At 41.0% G+C, this 23,156-nt stretch overlaps 1 protein-coding gene across 1 annotated transcript; it reads right to left on the bottom strand.

Moving 5' to 3' along the window:
- Positions 1 to 68: 68 nt before the first annotated feature.
- btr01 (bloodthirsty-related gene family, member 1) lies at positions 69 to 16,095 on the bottom strand. Its single transcript, XM_068727028.1, has 11 exons — positions 15,951 to 16,095; positions 10,309 to 10,828; positions 7,299 to 7,479; positions 6,854 to 6,949; positions 6,264 to 6,353; positions 5,966 to 6,109; positions 4,504 to 4,651; positions 4,155 to 4,199; positions 3,993 to 4,019; positions 3,703 to 3,878; positions 69 to 1,601 (listed from the first exon to the last, which is right to left on the bottom strand). Exons 2-11 carry the CDS (start codon positions 10,815 to 10,817, stop codon positions 1,233 to 1,235), a joined length of 1,785 nt encoding a protein of 594 aa, XP_068583129.1. The 5' UTR covers positions 10,818 to 10,828; positions 15,951 to 16,095; the 3' UTR covers positions 69 to 1,232.
- Between the last annotated feature and the right edge of the window lie 7,061 nt (positions 16,096 to 23,156).

Here is a 23,156-nt window from a genome sequence, read left to right as displayed (position 1 = left end):
GAACAGAAATATTGCCTATCTGCCAATATTTTGACATTGGCTCATAAAACAACCTCATCAGTGACACCTTATCGTAAAATAAGTTAACAAATGGCCTACTCATTATCTACTCCACTGGGATGGGCATTTCAAGCACACTATAAAGAAGGGAAAACGTGTTTTTACAAAACAAGACCTGAACATGAACCATCCCTACCGATCCCCAACCTGAGGGTCCCGACTCCCACTAGGGCTCACCAAAGTTTCACTGGAGATCTTGATTTAAAGGGGTGTAAGCAGTTGGCCTATCTCTCAGCATTTCATTCTTTTCTGTGAAGAAAATTGAATGAAATTGTTATTATTAAGGGTTGGATTATTATTTAATAAGGTATAAACAGTATGGAGGACCTAAACACAAGGTCTATTTAGTAAATAAAATTTAAAAAAACATAATACAGTCAGAGAATTGTATTAAAAGTTACTAAAAATGAAAACTAATCTTTGATGCAACATTCACAGGAAATTATCTGTTCAAAATTCATTATTAATTGTAAAGTTTACCTTTGTTGTGCTATACTCTTATTGAATAAAATATTATATTAAATATCAATAAAAAAAGTTACTTAGTCAGGGGTTTCCAGTTTAATCAATGATAGAAAAGGGGTCCCTTAAAGTAGAAATTCAATTTTCACCCTTTTAGATCATGTTCCCCATCATATTGTGCACCTATTTAAAAATATATGCAATAAAATGGCCTCATGTTGGTACAACAAAATCAATTTCTTCATATTTTTAAATCAATCAATCAATCAATTTTGAATCAGCTTTTCTTCTTAAAACAAAATATGATGTGTGCTTATGTAAGCTGGTACCAACCAATTTCAATCAATAACATTGTGACATCCATCAATCAATCTGCAATTTTTAGTGATGAAGGAGGTCTGTGGAGCCACAGTCCTCTGTAGCTCCTTATCATGCTACATTCTAAGCCCGCCCACTTTGTCGCACTCCAATCAAATGTGAAAGATTCTATTTCAATGCCTCTTGTAACTGTACACCGCTCAAATATTCTGTTTCACTGGGGCTTTACAGAAAAAAGGTTGGGAACCACTGCTCTATTGCGATGAAGGAATGAATGCAGATGTGACCACATCTGTTCCAAAGGTATGCTTGTGCATCTCAGTCTTCTTCCAACATACATGGACACATGTGGAGGCTCATTAGTGAAGATGTCCTTAACTTGTTGGCTCAGTTCATTCTGTCTTTGCAACAGGACAAATGATCAGTGGAGCCTCATTCCGTCCTGATTTATTGGTACAGGGGCTGAAGAACGCATGGATGGTGTCAGAAAAATGATCTGTGAACGTATAGATGAGCAACCTGGCCTCCACGTTGTAGAAGGATACCAGACCTTTATCATAATCCACATAGATTCCAATCCGGGAGGGTCTGAGACTGACTGACAGGTTGGTTGAGGGTTCTGTTCGGAAGGCGTACTCGGTCCGATCCCGCAGGCTGAGGAACCAGTAGCCATGGGCGGGGCTTACGGTGATTTTGCCTTTCCGGTTAACGGACCGACTTGCCACTCCCAGGTCCCAGTCAGTCTTTGCTCCCACCTCCACCTAGAAGAAGGCAGTGAGGTACAGTTTACTGGTGGAGTGCAGACTCTCCATCAGGGTGAGTTCAATGTTAAATTGCAATGAAACTAGTGCAGTGCCCGTTCAAAACATGCACAGTCAGAACTGAATGTTTGGCCTGAGGTGTTACTGCTGACAGCTTTCTGGAGCACTTCTCATACAAACAACTTCACACTCAACACTTCCTTGGGTCCTCGGCAATACACCTGCCATGACATAGTTGTGTTAAAGTCAAGGCTACTCAGAAGCTACTCAGAACCACCGGTGAAATAAACTTAATGTCCAAATAGTCGCTTGCTTTGACATAACCTCCGTGGTTATAAAGTAGAGCATGGATTTAATGAGTGGAGGTATTTGGCTGGCGGTAAATGTTAGTATGGCAAACATTTACACTACTTTAGTTGGAGTGGCTCTGTTAGTGTAGGCTAGCTGCTCGTGCTTGTTGATTTCAGGGAGTTCAGCAAGTACATCAAGCATCCAACAGCAAAAGTGAACTGCAGTCAATGAGCCGCTGTCTGATTGCTGCAGACCCCTGAAGCTCCGCCCCTACTGCCACACAGAGCGCTGTGTGCTTGTTTGTTCAAAGTTTTGTCATACTAAACGTGTCATGTGTCAAAATTGCATCAAATTTGCTAAAGCACTACACGGGGTCCCCAGGAATACACCCATCAAGTGTGAAGTGGATCAGATGAGCAGTTGTGGATATGCGAAGGACACACAGACAGACAGACAGACAGACAGACACACAGACAGACAGAGATTCCTCGCTTTTATAATTAGTTTAAATCTGGACATCAGATGGAATGATGGCATTTCCTCAGTCTCAGTCTGACAGCAGTTGAGAACAATTTCACATTGTGAACCTAGCCTTCCCTTCTGATTTACCAACCCAACAGATGAGGATGAGCATGTGCTTGACAATTTCCCAAATGTTTTGGTATGATTTTTTAAGCCTCAATGGGGAAGATTTTGATTTGTGTGTGCTGATGATGCTGAACCATCTCATGAAAGCCTGTACCTTTCCTTGAACTCAGAGAACACTAGCTGTATCATTGTAACACTTGCAGAGAAACTCACCAGCATGGTTAGTTATCTAGGTGGGACTACAGGCACTGAGGGCTTCTGTTAACACTCAAATCGTGTTGTTGTCCACTACAGAAGACAGTTAGCAAACACTCTCTCCATCAGCTCAGCTGCTTCATCTAACTTTCTTTTATCACTAAGCAGAAAAATCCTCCAGAGTTATTTAAACATTTTGTATCTATTTTACATGAGTGTACTTTAATTATAACATTTGAATTCAATATAAATGCTGAAAGTTCACTAATTTCTTGTGCATTTTATCAGGTGTTCTATACTCTTATTTTCATGCATTGAATATAATATAAAATATCCATAAAATGTCACTGTCAGTTTACTAAATGATAGTAAATGGGTTCATTAAAGTTGAGATGCAATTTTTACTCTTTAAGATCACATTCTCCATTATATTGTGCACCATGTAAAATTAATTTCTTGGCATTTTTAAATAAAAATTTGAATCATCTTTTCTTCCTGTAAAACAAAATATGACGTGTGCTTATATAAGCTGGTACCAATTTCAACCAATAACATGACATCCATCACTCAATCTGCAATTTTTAGTGACAAAGGAGGTGTGTGTGGAGTCACAGTCCTCTGTAGCTCCTTATCATGCTACATGTTCACTCATTCCTGTTTTTCATAAAAACAATGATGGTGTCATATTCTGCTTACTGCTTATAGGCCTAAAGCTTCTGTGATAGTTAATGCAATGTGAAATGCTTACAGCCTACAGTTTAGCCATCATGCTGTTGACCACTACTTTTCGTCATGTTGTCCTCATCTGCTGGACTAGACCAGTGCAGATGACCGACTAACATTGTGGTAATAGATAGGTGTGTCCTACCAGGCAAGATGTAAACAGGAAGAAGTTGTATAAAGCAGGAGTTCAAAGTACCGCCTCCGATTGATAATACAGCTTTGTGGTTGGTGAGATGCCGCAGATGGGTCCTCTGTGGACGACCGCCATCGACACGTTTACAGCTTCACATTGTGTCCCACCTACCTCCCAGTAATGCCGTCCTGAGTTGAAGCCCTGGCGGGCGAGCACACACACCACCCGGTCAAAGCGCTTCGGGTTGTCAGGTACCGACTGATTGCGATCTCCACAGTGCACCTGCCTCCCATCTGCTGAGATGATGAGACGTTGGTGGGCTGTGTTGGCGTCTAAAGTGATGTCGTCTGACAGATTGAGAGAGAGTGATGGTTGGTGATTAAACTACCAATGAAAATAGCACTCTGTAAGACAAGTGAGTTAAAATGACATTAAAGCAGAAATTATTTTTTAACACTAACCTGCATATTCTTGTACCCTCCTAATCTCTGCAAAGAAAAGAGAATATATTTACTTTATTTATATTTATTTTGACACTTTCTCATTGATTTGTTGAATTTAAAAGGATCAGAAAAAAGTTGAACTACATAACATTTTGTGCTGATAGCTCATCAGAATCTTACTTGGGTTGGGCCTGGGTGCAGACTGGTCCAACAAGGATTGCTGGCCTGTAGATTAGGGAAAAGAACATTTGTTTTACACTGCTGTTTGGATTTTGTCCAGTTCGGCCTTAAATCTAAGCTCCAATTCTGAATGAGACATATTAAAACAAAAATATATGGAATATTTTTTGTCTTTTACCACAGTGGGAAACATGATGGTACTGCTACGGTACAGTTGGTCCATTTGGTTCTAAGCTTCACAGTAAAAAATTAAGGAGAATCCACCCATGGTCTTGGTCTTTTTTAATCAAATGTTTCCCTTAAATTCAACATCTTTACTTGACTACTCTTGGTCTGAATAAAGACTTACAGGCTTTGGGCAGTTTCTGCATCTGTTCTCCAAAGTGCTCCATCATTTGATTGACAGTCCTGAGAATCACCCCTGAGGTCAGCTGAGACCCTACAGAGACACTGGACCAGTCCTTAGCTTGTGGAGGGGTGGACAGTGCAGGGAACTTCTGCAGGTAGAAGAAATGTCAAAAACACATGTGGCTTCAACAGGCTTAAAGAAATACATCTGCATTGGTTAACATTATCTCAAAATCCCTCTATCAGCTGGTGGATCATTCACTGGGTCCTCCATGTTAACAGTGTAACACATACTATTGGGAGCCAGTAGACAGACATTTGTTGAGACCTGATAACAGAGAGTAAGAGTGAACCATGGATATTTTGTCTTGGCAAACTTAAAGTGGTCTAATAAAAACCATAGCAGAGGATACAGGGTTCCGAGAGACCCTATTACAGAAAGATAACACACTTCAGTGTGTAAGGTCTATAAAACTGAAAACAATACGAACAAATAATAGAAACAGAAATATTTTAGCAGCCCAGTTGCCAGGAAAATTTTACATTTCTGCAAACCACGGATACGCTGAACGTCAACATTTTTGCATTGGGTCAGAGTAGTAATGTAGTTTATCAAGTGACCATTATTGAAAGTTACGTGGCATGAAAATGACATGTTATAATAACGAGTATACCAAGAGGGGAAGTCCACTCAGTGCAAATTGGAGGGATGGGTCAAACAAACACAGGACTTTCACCCAGGGGACTCCTGTTTGTGTCTCGTGTGAAACCAAAAGTCAATGTTGACTTTACTATTCTTACATAATGTTGTTGAGGCTCTTACACTTGAGACATAATGCTACGTAAAAAAATTCTAGTGGTGTTACGTTGTTATGGTTGTTGGTACCATATTGTAGCAGTCTGACCACCTCCAAGAGCTTATTAGCAGGACAACATGTGAGGCCTATTTGACTGGTAAACAGAATAAGGAATTAGTCGCCCTTCAAAGCATAGCTGGAATAGCTACACTAGAATGTGACGGACATTATATTATGGAAATATTTCATGTTTCACTTTTACAAGGGAAAGGGTTCAAGGATCAGGACAATCTTGTCGTTGGACTGATCTTGGTTAAAATGTCTTTTTCCAACAGAAATAACCTGGCTTGTCTTATATTCTGGCCAATACGGTAATACATGTGGGGAGGCAGGAACTACAGCCCAGAAACCAAAACTATTTTTAGGTTGCCTTCATTAAAATGCAAACAAAGGTCCTGGGTTTCTACAGAAGTTTCTTGGAAAAGTTGCTGCAGTGGAAAAGGTAACTCAGATTCTTCACACTCCCTAATCCCTGCTGCCAACAAGTTTCTGGATTTAAAGACTAAATTTAAAATGAACTAGTGGATTAATTATTGAATGCATAACTAGTGGACACCTGCTTATTTATTAATGTATTTTTTGTGTTATCTTGTTATTCATTGGTACCCTGAGAAACAGTATGTAGTCTTCAGACAGAGCCAGCTGGCTCAGTGATGAACTCCTCTTCTTTAGCTCAGCGATCTCCTCCTCCAGCTCCCTCAGCAGGCCCTGAGCTCTGTGCTCAGCTGCACGCTGAGTCATCTCTACCACCTGGGGGTAACAGATGCCATGGGGCTTAGTTAATATACCTCATAATGCTCCTCCTCTGTTAATAAGCAGAGGACTTGCCTACTTTTATTTGAGTGAAAACAGAAAAGATGTTGAGTTTTTGTCCAGAGATTCTCTCTATATTGGTGTTATTTACCTCCACGACTTCAGATTGGCAGCGCTCCAAACTGGAAATCAGCTTGGAAAACATGCAAACAGTTCCATCTGTCTCTCTCTCAGCAGCAGCCTAAATAAACAATAAAGAGCAATAGATGTGAGTTGTTTAAAGACACTCATTGGAAGTTTGTCAAATCAGCAACTTCTTTAAGCCCATGAACAAACTGTGTTGAGGATATTGACTGGAAACCACTGATAAAGAGTGCTTGGGGGGTGAGTGAACTGTTATTAGGATCCCAAAGTGTATAGCTCCACCTCTGCCAGTTTGCTCAATATTAATTACAGCACATGTCGCATACTGGCAAAGATCTGTAGGTCCCAATCTGACACTATTTATTTTATGGCAGTCTGATCAGGCAGCACCTGTACACCTCTCATACTCCAAGATAAATCTGGACTTAAACTTGATCTGTTTCTTTAAATACATCTGCTCTGAATGAGTGAGCTCCTCTCCAGTTGTCAGGACGGACAGTCTAGTGCCAATTCTGCTATTTCTTAAATGTGTCTGCAATCTTAAAAGAGAACTGACCCTGAAAAAGGATCCACCTTGGTGCAGAAGGAAAAACTCACCTGTATTTCTCGTAAGGAGTTGTGTATCTCCACCACTTTCCTCTCTCTCACACAGATGAGATTCTTCAGCTCCAGCTCTGCATTACCTAACTGGGACTGGAGAAGAGAGCAAGCACACCTTTACTCAGGAGTAGCGTTACTGTCTATGACTAATCGCCAGCCTTGTCCCAGGCCAGTCACATGTTCTATGCCAGATGCACCTACAGTACCCTAACACAAGTGAGTGGGATGCACAAACTTTTATAGATTAGAATTGGCTGCAAACTGTTTTTGGATTCAATTAGATGTTGCCAAAGCCACAAATGTTTTAATCTTTAATACAACCTCAATGAAACAATCTTTTAGAACAATCTTGAAAAATAACGGTCAATCACTCTTCCCATAATGCAATAAAAACATAATTTTTGTCCCCAGTTAGATAACGCTCCCTAAGTGAAACCAATACCTTCTTGATGTGCCACTCTCTCTTGGCAGGAATGACATTGTGTCCTCGGTGCTCTCCTGTCTCCACACAGATGCAGCAGACGCAGGTGTTATCAGTACGACAGAAGAACTCGAGACCTTTCGGGTGGATGGGACACAGAGGCACATTGGGGGAGGAGTCACTGGGACTGCTCAGAGTGTACCTGTGTCGTAACATTAGAGCAGAGACGTGGAAATTGAATCAGTATCTAATTTAAGCATAACTTCACCCCCATGTCTGAGCCGAAGTCCAACCATAATTTCATAATTAAAAAAAATGCAAAAATGTTCTGCTCATTTTCTGTAACCAGGGTAATGTTAGCATGAAAACATGGTGTAATTAGCAAGCTAACATTAGATAGCTAACTATCCATTCGCTAAATGAGAAAGATATAACATCTTGTCGCACTGTAGTAAAGCACATATTGGGCATGTCAAGTCAATGTCTCTGCTACACTCACATGACATACTCTCAGTGCAACTCACTTCCCACACACCCTTTTAATCATGGCGGTGTATTTAAGCTGCCAGTGTACTGCTCTAGGAGTGACCCCGAACAGTCGACTATTTTACGATTCGATTAAGGAGCCTGATTCAACTGCCGATCTCACAGTCAAATAGTTGCAATGATGGGAGAATGTGATCATAAAACAGAGTATCATTCATAATTAACAACATGGTTATTTCAAAATCAAAGAATAAGTGACATTTATTTCAGAGCGCTCACATAACAACGTAGCACTATTAGAGCGCTAGATATTTAGCTTGGATCTCTCTCTCTCTCCGATTGATTGACCCTTCACCGGCATGCCGTCTCTCTTCTGTCTGTGGACAACACTCGACTCAAAGTTCTATTTACAACGATGAAAAGCAAGCAGGATGAAACAGTGCCTGTAATAAAACAGAGCTGTCCATTATTCTTAAACAACAGCTAAGGGATGGTAAAGTGTATCTCGGTAAAATCTTGTTCAATAATGCTGTTGTTTTTATTATCTTCTATACTATAGATACCTAAAGCATTAACAGAAGGGGATCAATGATATAGGCAAGACTTGACAAATCGGGTTGGACTAATTCTTAATACCCCTACTCTGCTGGGTCTACGTACCTGTGTAACAGAGTTGAAAAGTTGAAAAATGGGACAACTATGTCATCTGCTGTTGTAAATTTGTACCTGAGTAGCAATAGGAAAGAATTATGGAGGATCAAAGCAATGGAGGATTTGCTACTTGGTAGTCTCTCTGAAAAATACACATAGAAATGGCACTAGATTGATATGGTTGCATATCATTTATCTTAGAATAAATTGTTGTTAAAGTTGAAGAATTCAATTGTTTCATGTGTTTTATTACCAGCATAGCTAGCTAATAATAACATGATGCTGTCTTTCCAGACAGAACATGTGCTGTTTGTCCACAAGGGATGACCATCTGCTCTTTTAGACTTTGTCATAGATGCAGATGTGAAATAAACCTGCTGTTATCACAAGCCTGACAGTCTCTGGGAGATTCATTTAGATAGGAGACCTCTCACAGAGATCACACCTGCTGCCACGCTGCTCCCCCGAAAGGAGGATTCAATTAAATCAAATTAATTTTCAGATTTATCAATAATGCAAATAATTGTCAGTTGCGGCCCTATTATACTATTATGGGCAAATGTCATCCACACCTGGTGCCTTGCCGTTGAAGATTACCTCAGAGACCTCTGCCAGGGATAGTGAGGCTTCACACTGTTGTTTACTCCTTGACCTTCTACTTCTACACTTTTTATTTTATGATCCTATGACCTCTAGCACCACCCTCAGAATAAATGTTACAGGTAATTTTTGTGTTGGGTATGTTGTTGGTTCTATCGGGCAATTTCTATGGTAGCACATGTACATGCTGCGGCCAATAGCTCTCATGAATTTTGGTAAATTTTTGTCATTATTTGTTGTTTTTTGTGTTAATCACGGCAATGGCATATGACAGAATACATTCATCAACATCTGAAAAGGAAGCGTGTGGTTTGGATGAAGTGCAGCAGACTGTGAGACGATCACAGCCCCCGGCCGTCCAACCAGCCAGACCTGCTGGACCAAACGACACCAAACTGCCCCAGGGAGGAGAGGGAGGAGAGGGAGGAGAGGGAGGAGAGGGAGGAGAGCCGAGATGGAAGCAAAGCAAACAGCTAGGACCTGCGGCTACTCCACTACCCAGCCTACTGCTGGCTGTCTGATTTCCGGTCACAGAAAAATAAGATGAATGAAAGCAGTGGAAGGTTGTAACTGTTGAGCCCACATCTTCACAGAGACCTGGATCCATCGATCCATTGTGGTCCAGGATCAAGCAGCACTTGATGGGCGGACAGCAGGACAGAAATCAGGACTCCGGGAATTTCGGGAGCAGGATCACTCCTCAACCATACCACTTCCTGCATATCCATAAATACCCGCCTAACCCGCTCCTCCTGGTCCGCTCTTGTATTCGGTATCCCTCCCTGTTTTTTCTCCTCCTCTCCCTTTCTCTCTTCTCCTCTCCTCTACGTAGGGTCCTGAGGGGGTTCGGCATGCCCGGGTGCTACTGCGGATTCCCTATCAAACTCCCCACAACTCATTCGGCCAACCGGACAAGCTACACAAAGTTCAAGCCTCGCATCTCATTCACGTTTACCTTCACTAAATCTGTTACACGCTTCTATTTGATGGTGTGGTCCTTGCTAGCGAATGACAGTACATTATCTTTGAATCCTTGAATACTGCCTTAAAGGTCCCCTAGCAAATCCTGAACCCAGATTACACTTTTCTTTGTCTCAGCATGTTTTCTGTTAATTTAGCACACCCAACATCATACCATCAATGTGTCAGTTTAAAAAAAAGTGTGGTTAATTTGTGGCACTATTATACTACAATTACTCACTAACCATTACTATTGTAGTAATACCCTTTTCTGCGGAGCGTTAAAGATAAGTCAAACCTATTTCAATGTAGTCTAAGGAATGTAGTTTGTCACCTGCGGGGAGGTGAGTAGGGTGGAGGTGGGTCAAGGTGCTCACTGTTGGGGCTTTGAGGTTGAGGGTCATTGGGGTAGGAGGGAGGAAACCCAGGAGTCGGCAGCTGCTGAAAACGAGTCATCATTTCAGTAAAGATGGTCTCTGGCATCTCTCCTGGCCTCTGGGCTGGAGACAGGGCCAGGTGGTGATGATGTGAATTTGGACCCTCCACTCCTCCTCCTTCTCTTCCATCCATTGGCACTCCAGCATTGGCCATCTGCTTGAACTGTTCAGTGATTTCCTTCAGGGTTCGGTTGATATGGAGCTCTGGCCGCTTGCGAAAGGACTCCTTGCAGAGGGGACACTGGTAGAACTTGGCGCCTCCTCCTCCGTCCCAGTAGGAGGAGATGCAGGCCTGGCAGAAGCTGTGGCCGCATGGTGTTGAGACTGGGTTGTTGAACACCTCAAGACAGATCGAGCAGGAGAACTGGTCTTCAGATAGAAAGGCCGCAGGCAGCGCCATAGTCATCCAATGTGAAGCTGTATGAGAGATAGAAAGAAATTAGAAAGAAATACGAAGGAAATACGTAATTCAAGATATTTAAAACCCTAATGACAGACATACAATTTTTATCTGCTCATTGTTGTGTTTTGGTTGTGAGAGATCATTAAACCTGATGCATTAAAAGAAAAGGTTCTTTACTTGCAGGCATTGTAAAAAAACAACTCAATCAGGTTCCTATGGTAATGTGAAATACAGTGGAATCAGATGTACTCACATGAAAAGGCCTGGCTTTCTGTCTACACTCCCAATCTACATATTTACATTTACTAAGGCAGCAGCTGATTACACAATCAATCACTGACAGTACCACTACAGAATATTTCAGGAAAAAACACATTCATTTCAGTGCAGAAAATATATTTTTCTTAATTGCTTACTTTCTCTACATCTTGGGGAATTGGACATGCTAATAGTTAGCTAATAGTTTCCTTTGTCCAGATTTTGAGATTTCCATCTCTGAGATGTTTTCCTCCACCCTGATACAATGGAGGTCAATGGTTTAGTTTGTGGTGCTCAAACCAATGAGAAATGGCATTTTTCAACATGTCCTGATTACTCTTGGTAATGTACAGACTTTGGGTTATTGAAGTGCTAATGTATTAGTCCTAATACACTGCCTTTACCACATCCATATCCAGTTATTATCCATGATACTCTTTATGCAAAGGGTAGGAGTAAAGACATATCATATTATTAAATCCACTATGAATCAACAGTGGAAAAACATTAGTTGTTTGTTTACTTTCTATTTGAGCAAATACGGCTCTGGAAAGTTTAGAATATCATCCAGCCTTGGAGCTGCTAAATGTTCTTGTTTCTTACCGTCGGAATAATACGAGCCATGCATGGTTACTCAACATACAGTGATCTATTACCAGACAGTGAGGTGGTTTAGTTCCCATGCTGTGATTGGAGTTTGGTGAATTTAACTTAATCCGAATCCTTAATTTGAACCCTTGGCCTCACCCAAAACACATTTTACTTCTAACTTGACCCATAAACGGCTTCAATTGTTGGAGTGAGTGTAACAACAGCCACACATCAAGCAGCACTGTTAGAAGCATTGTACTCCTCTCAGGTAGAACGTCAGTCTATCTGATCGAGTGTGTGCCTCCTGCACTTAAACACACCCATGCTCACATACACATTAAAATAATACTAGTGAGTAGTTTCGCAAGATCAGGAAATTCAGGTTTGGTTGGAACAGTTAGACTCCGCCTGCTGACCGTGAGGTCATTATTAAAATGTTCAATATGGCAACAAACAACCGCAAGTCAGCTACCAGACTGCTTCCTTAAAAGATACATCTGGTGATATTCTATATTTTTCTGACTGACAACAACAGACCAAAACCAACACTGAGTAACAAGTACTGTGTGTAGATCAAAGCCGGATAAATCTCTTCTTCCTGTGAGCCATATTAAAAACATATCAGTGAGCCTCACTGTTGCATTGGCTGACATGTTCTTTCATTACCATAAACACACACACTAATGCACTATTTTGTCCTGTTTGAATACCATTTGTTTAAAACTACAGTGCTCTCGCTTCGGGTTCTCGGCAGTAAGTGGGGAGGGAGTTGTGGGGAGGAGTGTTTACAGTACGGTGGGCTGAGGATTGCATCGCTGCTGTTTGCAGATGATGTGGTCCTGATGTCTTCATCGGGCTGTGACCTCCAGCACTCACTGGATCGGTTCGCAGCTGAGTGTGAAACGGTTGGTATGAGAATCAGCACCTCTAAATCTGAGGCCATGGCTCTCAGCAGGAAACCGGTGGATTGCCCACTCCAGGTAGGGAATGAGTCCTTACCCCAAGTGAAGGAGTTCAAGTACCTCGGGATCTTGTTGACGAGTGAGGGAACAATGGAACGTGAGATTGGCCGGAGAATCGGAGCAGCTGGGGCGGTATTGCAGTTGCTCTACCGCACCGTTGTGACGAAAAGAGAGCTGAGCCGCAAGGCAAAGCTCTCTATCTACCGGGCAATCTTTGTTCCTACCCTCACCTATGGTCATGTGGACTGGGTCATGACTGAAAGAATTAGATCGCGGGTACAATGGGTTTCCTCAGGAGGGTGGCTGGCATCTCCCTTAGAGATTGGGTGAGAAGTTCGGTCATCCGTGAGGGACTCGGAGTAGAGTCGCTGCTCCTTTGCGTGGAAAGGAGCCAGTTGAGGTGGTTCGGGCCTCTGGTGAGGATGCCACCTGGGATCCAGGCATGACCAGCTGGGAGGAGACCCCGAGGGAGGCCCAGGACCAGGTGGAGGGACTATATCTCCAAACTGGCCTGGGAGCACCTCGGGATCCCCCAGTCAGAGCTGGCTGATGTGGCTCGGGAAAGGGAAGTTTGGGGTCCCCTGCTGGAGCTGTTGTCCCCTGCTGGAGCTGTTGCCCCCGCGACCCAATCCCGGATAAGCAGTTGAGGATGAGATGAGATGAGATAAAACTACAGTGATCAGCCATTTAGGAACATACTGGATCTTTAAAAAAAATTAAACTACAAACTTGTGAGCCATTTTTAAAGATTTACATCTTTAGTATGAACAATTAGACTTATGTATGAGTGCCATGACAACCACATGGCTCTGACATAGCGTCGCTATCAGTGTTCTATACTAAACCTCGAGCTGGTTTCAGGTGTTAATATGATTCAACTTCCTCCAGTTGTTGGAAGAAGAAAGTAATGAGTAACTTATATCCTACATCCTGATTTTACACATAATTTAGATAATTTTGCTCGACATACTAAATCACTATGAGTACCCCTTTAATTGTTCATTTTAGTGGTTATTTAGTATTCTTTCATAATCGGTCACTATTTTTCACAACCATTTCTTTTACTACTCAACTTTGCAATGATTTGGAATAGTTAATGACTTATGGGACACCTGTTATTTGCCATGTTGGTGTCAGCTGCAGTGTCTGCACAATCAGCTGTTTATTTAGCAGCTAAATGCTGAGTCATAGATATACTTGGTAAGAAGTTTAATTGCTAGATTAGTTTAATTATGTGTCTGTCTCTCTGTGTCTGCTTGATGTTTGTAGAAAGCACACACACACACACACACACACACACACACACACACACACACACACACACACACACACACACACACACACACACATCATTTGTACTGCTACCTGTTATTGTATCTGATCTGTCCCTTAACTTCTACCCTAACACTAATCTGCTAAAATGAATCCTAATTTAACTCACAACTAAGCCTGTACGAATCTGAAGAAGGGATCCAACATTTAGCATTCTATTACTGAGGATTAGAATACATGCACACACACAAGCAGCTGTAGTACACATAGTGCCAGTATTTAGAGTTTAGAGTGAGACACATCTGGCTCATAGTAGAGCGGGTCCAATTGGAAGATTGGGAGTTCGATCCTCCAGTCTATGTCGATGTATCCTAGGGCATGACACTTAACCTGCAAACTGTATGAATGGATGTGAATGTAGTCAATTCACCATTTTGGAGCCACTTGTTTCAATGCTGCAGACCAAGATTTAATTTGTACTGAAATTCTTACATTTCTATCCTTTCCACTTCTCTTCTTAGTATTTATCTTCTTAGTATATATCTCTTCTTAGGAATTCACTTTCACATGCATCTGTGGGCAAATACTGATACACAAACTTTTTCCAGTTTTCCAAAGTAAGTCTGTTGCTCCTGATCCTGCCATTTGGAAAACAGTCGACCAATCAGAGATCTGTAGGATTATGAACAGGGGTGTCAGGTGCCTACATAGCCGCCTAGCTACATTCATGACAAATAGCGAGAGTCATATGGCCACAAGTGTGAATGAGATCCGAGTGGCTGTATAAGTTGTACAACTCTCAAATCACATTTTCTACCACAGCTTCCATGTTGACTAAGAATGATGCATACATAACAAAACAATCAAAACACTCAAACCTACCGCAAATAGGCTAACATGAACAGAGTTCAGTGAAAGGAAGTCTTATTATCAGGTCAGGTTCAACCTTGGTCCAGAACTCTGAAAGGCTCTGAATTTAAATGTGTTTGGATTCTATGGAAAAGTTGCACATTTTTAAGTAACAATCAAACATTTTAAGAAATACCTGCAAGCAGTTTTACAGAGTCCGATGAGGACGTATACATTTTCTCTCTGTGCGTTTGAGTGCAGGGGCACCTTGAGTTCTATCCAAACTGAACACCCCATACAACTACAGCTCAACTTTACACAGTGAATATAGCATTTCATTCAAAAGTGTGGTTACTTATACACCTTCACGTTGAGTGATTTTCACAACTCCCTGTCCTTTGTGAACTTACTCAATTGGATCTGAATGGAAGTTGGTGATCAGAGATGTGAGGTGCTGCTCCAGGGCTTGTCACATTTGAGACACATACTTGCTTTCTTTGTTCTCATGTGTCAGGTACAATTTGAGGTTATACAACGCAGCTCTACATCGCCTGTCAACAGTAGCACTCGGTACATTGTTGCATATTGAGACGTCAGTCATGGGTTGAGTTCTGCATGGTGAAACTGTAAAGCTACAATATAAACAGGCTCCAAATGCTATTGATAATGCCTCATACCCACGCCTGCATTGTCTGACATTCTGTTTGCATTACATTCATTTGGCAGATGCTTTTGTCCAAAGCCAGTGTGTTCAGCCTCCGTAGGAACAAGAGGTAGTTTCAATCTCCACTTACCCACCTTATCACATTCTTTCACACACTCACAATCACATCCTTCTAACAACAGAACAATGATCTAACACTAAAAATGGCTTTTAGCTGGACACATAACAAACACTGTGGTTAGCTTGAACCTTTTAACACCTTTTAACATGTTGTCCATGTGTTAATGATGAAGCTTTGAGTACTAGTACACAAATACTGTATACCTACAAAGGAACTCCTGCTATCTCACATACAGGAGTTACTTTGAGACAACAGTCAATGTTTTGGGGTTATTACACATGTACCACAGACTCTGTTTAGTCCATTAGCTTGGACTTGATGCTATCCTGCCATTAAAAAAGAGAACTTCATAATATAAGAGACAACATGTGAGACACACAGGTTCCACAGTGCTTCTGCTGTAGTTAGACAGGCCTTACCTTCTGTGAGGACTGAAGGGATTCAGGAGGAGATGTCAGTGGTAAACAGATGCAGCGTATTTCAAGACTTTCTCAGTGCCGACAGGCTCGCTCCTTCTCCACAGTCTTTTCTCCTCATATTAATCCAGTGTCTGCTCACCAGTTGTCACATTCCTCTCCTTTTGACTTCCTTCTTTCTGTTATTGTGCTGTTGACCCCCCCCCCCCCCCCCCCCCCCTCAAAGTTTATCCAATCCAACCTGCTCGACAGGTGCAGCGGTTAAAGGTATGCCTTTTTAACTCAGTCTCTACTTCTCTCTCTGCCCATACCTCTGCAGCACACTGACTCCTCTCTGCTCTTTTACTTTCTAGACAAGGCCAAAATGACATAACTGATGCATAACCTCATTATGACGCCACAGCTACGGGTTATTATTTGTTTTGTGTAAAAATAATTTTTACACACATGACAGGATGCTGCGTTATTAACGGACAATGCATATAGTCAAAATCAATGTAATTAATACAATGACAAGAACAAACTCACAAGAACCAGTCACATATATTTATATGACAACAAAGCATGACAAATCAATCTAGCAACACGGCGGTGCTAAAACACGTATTCATCCACACACTGAAGAGCACGAGCCATTCAAATATCATTTACATCAGGGGGAACAATATGAACCATATCATAAAAACGACACCATAGACAAACACAGTAGTAACGCTACTGCAGATGTAAAAACACAAAAGCAGTTCACTTACCTAAGCTGCTGTTCACTTAAAGACAAAGTCCATCCTCCTTTCTTTGATTACAAAGAGTTTAACACCGCGGTTGTACAGAACATCGGTTCAGTTCAGTTCCAGCAAGAGGTGATGACAGTCGAGCCTCCCCCACGTTAATGATGACATACTTGTAGACCAGCAAGAAGGCTCTGGCATGTCAAAGAATATGTCCAACATGTCAAACTAAAAATCTGATCGTGGCAATCAAGAATATCGTCCCCATTTAATCAGTGGCAGATGTTTTTACTTAGAGACAGGATGGGGGCGAAATCTGATTGGATAAAGGCTCTACTTAAAACAAGCTGTGCTGGAAGCGCAACAGAGGAAGACAGTAGCTGTGCATTGAGATAATAAGCTAATGGGAAAAAGAAATTAGAATACATACATATTTATGAAAAATAATGAAATGATGAAATAGCTATAACTTTGTGATTCTGTTTAGGCCAGCAGAGAAGTCCTTGCTGGCCCTGACGGCCAACCACTGCCACATCCTGACATATGCAGCAGCACTTCCTCTTTTTGACTCATCCGTCAAAACCGTCCCAACGTCCTGCTCTTATGAGGACACATACAACAGTTTACAAACACACACACCCAGTATGATCCCCAAACTTTCCAGTACTTTCTGTCAACAAACCCATTATTATAATCACATTACAGCTGTAGCTGTTAAATAACTTCATATTAATACACAATACATAAATGCATAAATGGACTATTAGATTATACGTTTTATTTTAATCATATATGCTCTCTGTTCTTTGGCCTGATCTTCTTAGTCCGTTCATTATTCCTTTAACTTCAGGGCAGCTCTTCTGGGATCTCAAACCTACTTGACAAGTTGCATTGAAAAGCAACACACAACATTGACACAATATAACTGTAGCACCTCTGGGCCTAACCAATAATAGCAATGAAGATACTAAGGCCTTGTTCACACTGCCAGCCCAAATCAGATTTTTTGACATTTCCAGATTGTGTCCAGATTGATTTTAGAAAGTCTGGACAGATTTTCAATCTGACACAAGTCATATTTAGAGGTGGTTTAAGATGTCATTCATAATAGATTTCTACAGATGCATCACTGTCCGGACAGCGCTGATGTAGCATAATATAGATTAGTGAGTCCCAAATGGGGATGATACCAGATCGGCACTAAAAGCGGCATCCTGCAACTCAACCTGCACAGAATTACCTGTTTGTGTCCCGCCCCTTCAACTATGGGACCTTATTTTAGATGAAACTACGTACATTAGTCAATGAGAGAGACAAATCACTTTTGATCCTATTTGAATTGAGCCGTGAATTAAACATATGAGGTTTGTAAATTTTTTGTAAAGCTGTTGAAGTATAGGACTGAAAATATATAGAAAGACTACAAACTCAAAAATGTCTCTCTGTGTGTGATTGTTACCAGGATGTACTCACTCAACAACAGGTCTCACTTTCTCTTCTACAACAAACCGTTAATGGACTGTGGAAACAAGAAGTGTTTTCTTATCTTGGTAGGAGTGCTCTCTATCACTCGTAGAATTTTCTCTTACCTAAGAGAAGAGCAAAAATAAGAAAACAATAAAATAACCCAAAAAGTCCTGGATACTAGCAAAAATAAGTGAAATTGTGTTCTTACATCTCTTCCTGCATGAGGCCCATAGTTACATTATGATGGCCTTATCATATATTGGGTGTTCGACAGTGTTAAGTCATATCTTGAAGATTATAAATACATCTCTTCAAAATGCCTTCAAAACAACCCTTACTAAAGAAACCAGCCTAGATGGTGATGCGTTGCCCAGTTGATGGCCCTTATCCAACCTTCCAAAAGATAGTTTCAGTGCAAATGAATTCGTTCTTAAAGGAAGATAATATCCTGGAGGAATTTCAATCATGCTTCAGAACACACCACTGCACTGAACTGCTCATACTAATATAATCAGCAACCTCTGACTGAATTCTGATGAAAACAAGGTTTCAATACTTGTCCATGATATCTTAATCATTCATCTGGAAGAGTTGGTTGGTCTCTCTGACTGTGTGTTAAACTGGTTCAAAACATACATCAGAGGGAAAAAGTTTTACATCAGTCTTGGAGAAACATGACATCTGTTTTGAGGTTGCACAAGGGAGCTGCCTGGGTTGTCATCTTTCACACTATTCAAGCTGCCACTCGGTGGCAGAGAGCAAAACATATTAATTTATCTGGAAAACTGTAAATCTCTGCTGAACCAGATGACGCTGCAGCTCTAAACTCCATTACTGCATGTCTTTTGGTAATAAAGAAATAGATGAGCAATCATTTCTTAAATTTAAACTAGGACAAAGAGAACAAAAAGAGAAAATGCTGTTTTATAATCTGAGGATTAAAAATCTGTTTCAGATCTGAGCTTCAAGTGCCACATCAACAAGGTGAGGAACAAATAATTTTTCCACCTTAGAAACAAAGCTAAAGTACGACCATTCATTAATCAAACAGAAGTCTAAAAACTGATACCCATACCTTTATATCAAGCCGACTCAATTACTGTAATGCCCTTTTTACTGGCCCCCCTAAAACAACCAAAGAGACTTCCGCTCATTCAAAACTCTGTAGCTTGCCTCTTTAGCAGAACCAAGAGGAGAGAGCACAGTAATCCAGGTCTAGCTGCTCTGAACTGGGTTGCAGGAGATTGTATCTGGGTCAAATAGATTTGCAGAATTTTTTCCATATTCTATTATTTAACATTGATATCTGCAGTACACCTTTGAGCCCCATGAGGGAGCCTGAATGTTTGTATCTGATCAATATAGTCTACTTTGAACATTGACTCTAATATGAAAGGCTAGCGTACATTTTCTTAGTTTTACTGAGGATGAAATGAAAACAATGAGATATCCTGTTAACTCTGCATAAATGCTTTTATTTGGTCTCATTTATTAAGTATCTAACATGTTCATATGTTTTCAACAGTACATGCATAAAATAAAGTTGTGATTTATCAAACATATGTCTCTTAGCATTGGTTAGTTTACCTGATCAAGATTATATAAATTGATAAGTGATGTGGTAATGGCAGGAAAAATTGTCAGAAACGTTCATTTAAGCTCAAATTCACTCTTCTTATGATTTATAGATAAGGCCCGTTGTCAACTGGGTCGTGATGATGTCATTTTTAAGAACACAGTGGAAGATACTGTTCTACTGTATGAAAACACAACGATTCTAGGATTCAGGTCATTATACACTAATGAAAACATAGTTATGAATATGATGTCCAATTTCTACTAATAGATCCCCAAATCCTTCACACAGGACCTTTAAGGTCCTCATATACAAAGACCTGAATGCCATTGTCAATTACAAAGATATAGAACACACTATCTATGGATATCAGGGAAGCCAGCTTGCTAAATACTTTTAATAAAAAGCTAAAAACATATCTCTCCATTTTAGCCTTCAACTAGCTATGACTTTCCTGTCACTATCATCAAATATCTATTTTCATGTGAAGCACTCAATGCATTTCCTTATTGTAAGGCCCTAGGAGCTGCATTTCTTGTATGAAAGGTGCTAATACTAATTAATTATTATTATTAATAATATTATTGCTATTGATTATTACCATTATGAACTGCAAATAAAAACTACCATTCTTCTTATATTGTGTTTGTATACACATACACACACACTCACTCACTCACTTACTCGCTCATTCATGCACGCACGCACGCGCACTCACTCACGCACGCACGCACGCACGCACGCACGCGCGCGCGCACACACACACACACACACACACACACACTCGCTCACTCGCATTCACGCACGCACACACTCACTCGCACTCACTCACGCACACGCACACACGTGCGCACACACGTGTACACACACGTACACATGCACACACGCACGCACTCACTCACACACGTACACTCACACGTACACATGTACGCACAGACACACGCACGCACACACACTTACGCACGTACACGTGCATACATACACACACACACACACACACACACACACACACACACACACACACACACACACACACACACACTATAGGATATTGGAGTTTATCTCTTACATGGCAGCTCTCCAGCCCTGCTGAGGAACAGAAAAGCCTGGGCTGAACTTCCAACAGTACAAAATGTGAACGCTATGGGCAACCACACAACTGGACTTACACTAAAGGTCAGAGGCAGTACAATGAATGGAAGCATATTAAAAACCAGCATCACCAACACCATGCAGACGATGTTGACAGCTCTCTTCTTCTGCTGGTTCCCCTCCTTCTTGTCCTGAGCCTCTTTACTTCCTGGGCTGGGCCTCCTCAGGATCCTGACAATGGACAGACTGCAGAAGAGTTCAATGAAGAGGGCGGGGGCCAGGAAAGCCGCTGAACACATGGATAACATATTGGCATTCGATGATAGGAAGACATTGGCGAGTCCAGAACCTACCAATCAGCAAAAAAACAATAAAGACTGCGTATGAATTCATGGGGTGGGATCCTTTACGTATTATGAGGTATATTGATATATTTGTGGTAAATCTTTTTTCTTTTTGTGCTTACATATAACAACCAGCCAAACAGCAGCAAGACAGGTACCCCTATACCTTAGTTGTTTGTATCTGAAGAAGAAGAAGAAGAAGAAGAAGAAGAAGAAGAAGAAGAAGAAGAAGAAGAAAAAGAAGAAGAAGAAGACAGGATTACTGTGATAATGAATGCATGATATATTTAAATCTAGAGTTCAGAGAAGTCAGCATTTGGCCTAAACGAACATGACTTATACAGCAACTACCACCAAGCAACCCTTATCAAACTGTCACCAGTAGAAGACGGTGGTTATACTGGTCACCTCCCAGTGGCTGACCCTGCAGACACACCCAGCAGTCAGGCTGCATCACGGTATGTTTATCACAAATGTTTATAGCACATTCTAAATAAGTTATTTAAGGATTATTATAGGATTTATTGTTGACTTACTTGAGAAGAGATACAAACAGTATCTATATCATTTGTTCCTAGTTGTCAGAAGATCTGCATTTTGACCTGCTACTTGAAGGTGCGATGTGTAACACCTGGCCACCTGCTCCAAACAAATAGGGGTCGACATTTCACCTCTACTGGCTCCATACAATCTACATTTACAGTCATCAGAAATAAAAAAGAAAAAAAGACAACTACAAACTAGCAGCAGGGCAAGAACTTAAAAAAAATGATAAAATCGCTGAAACAGCTGAGAGCCAGTCAAAATAACTACCATCTTAAAATCCTCATGAATGGGACGGACCGGTAGTTTACATGAGCCATCTGTGTGTTTACTGTGCTACTAACTGGAGCTGTACGGTCCGCGTACGTTTTGATAGTTTGCTTATTGGATTCCATCCAGAGTTTAGAAAACAACTCTAATTTTCATCCACCAAAGGGCTTTTTTTTTTTAATGTGTTACCACACTGCTATATCAGTTCAATTTAAAGAGCCCCTACTGTGCTCTTTTTCTAAATTTACTGTTACATGTTTACATGCGTTAATGCTCAAAAACCGCCTTGTCTTTCTCATCCTGGATGTCCTGCTGCACCTTTTCTCACCCTTTCTGTGAAACGCTAATGGAGCCGATTCAGGCTGCTCAGGAGCAGTGTTTCTGAGGGGAGGGTAACCCCCTTTGAGCGTGGACTTCAGCTTTACAACTCTACGGACCTTTTATATATACAAACATATATGTAACACACTAAAGGAAAGGGAAAAAGAGAAAAAGTATATTCTTAAATGGTGTTGATGAAGCTCCTACTGGACTGTCTTTAAAGTTTCAGTTACCTGATGAACACCATCGGATGAACCACAGCCAGATAGCGATCCACACAGACATGGCACTGGAACACGGCTCTTCCCACCACAGCCATACCATGGTAAAATTCTGTGAGAGAACCAAGAGAAGATACTTTGCACAACAGGCGGATCAGCGAAAGAAAAAAACACATGGAACACACAATTTCCATGGTTAGCAGGTTCAGAGTTAAAAGTTCAGATTCAATGAGACTCCGCTTCCCGGAGACTATCAGCCACAGAGCCCAGCAGTTGATTGGAATGCCAATCATGTGGTCGACAGAGCCAGTGAGAAAAAAATATATTTCTGGAGGGAAAGGATGTACTGAGGATTCATTGGCCATCTGTCCTTTTCTTTTTCTGAAGATCAAGAACCTAAAATAAAAAGCAGAGGACTCTTATATTGAAGAGAACAACAAGACAGTTTGTATTTTTGTATGAACTTATTTATTTAGTTCTCTTTTCAAGTAATTTCTTCCGATTTTGAAATGCATATATTATGAGTTTGTGACAATGGCTACGATACATGTGTGAAACATTGAAAAACAGGACTTCAAAAGTGTAATTTAAAAGATGCAAGAACTAATTTGATCAGAACAGAAATGGCTGAAGTTATTATCTTCTCA

Source organism: Cebidichthys violaceus, unplaced genomic scaffold, assembly GCF_023349555.1.
Source record: "Cebidichthys violaceus isolate CVI_PGR_0920_01 unplaced genomic scaffold, fCebVio1.0.p SCAF_4, whole genome shotgun sequence".
Taxonomy (NCBI): domain Eukaryota; kingdom Metazoa; phylum Chordata; class Actinopteri; order Perciformes; family Stichaeidae; genus Cebidichthys; species Cebidichthys violaceus.
This window is presented reverse-complemented; position numbering and strand designations above follow the sequence as displayed.

What these genes read in the sequence shown, in the direction of transcription:
- btr01 (XM_068727028.1), bottom strand. Translation starts at nt 10,817, where the DNA reads ATGACTATGGCGCTGCCTGCGGCCTTTCTATCTGAAGACCAGTTCTCC. An exon ending in ACTCCTTACGAGAAATACAG is followed by an intron (nt 6,354 to 6,853) that starts GTGAGTTTTTCC and finishes TTGTTTATTTAG; the next exon opens with GCTGCTGCTGAGAGAGAGAC. An exon ending in CAGGACGGCATTACTGGGAG is followed by an intron (nt 1,602 to 3,702) that starts GTAGGTGGGACA and finishes GCCTTCTTCTAG; the next exon opens with GTGGAGGTGGGAGCAAAGAC.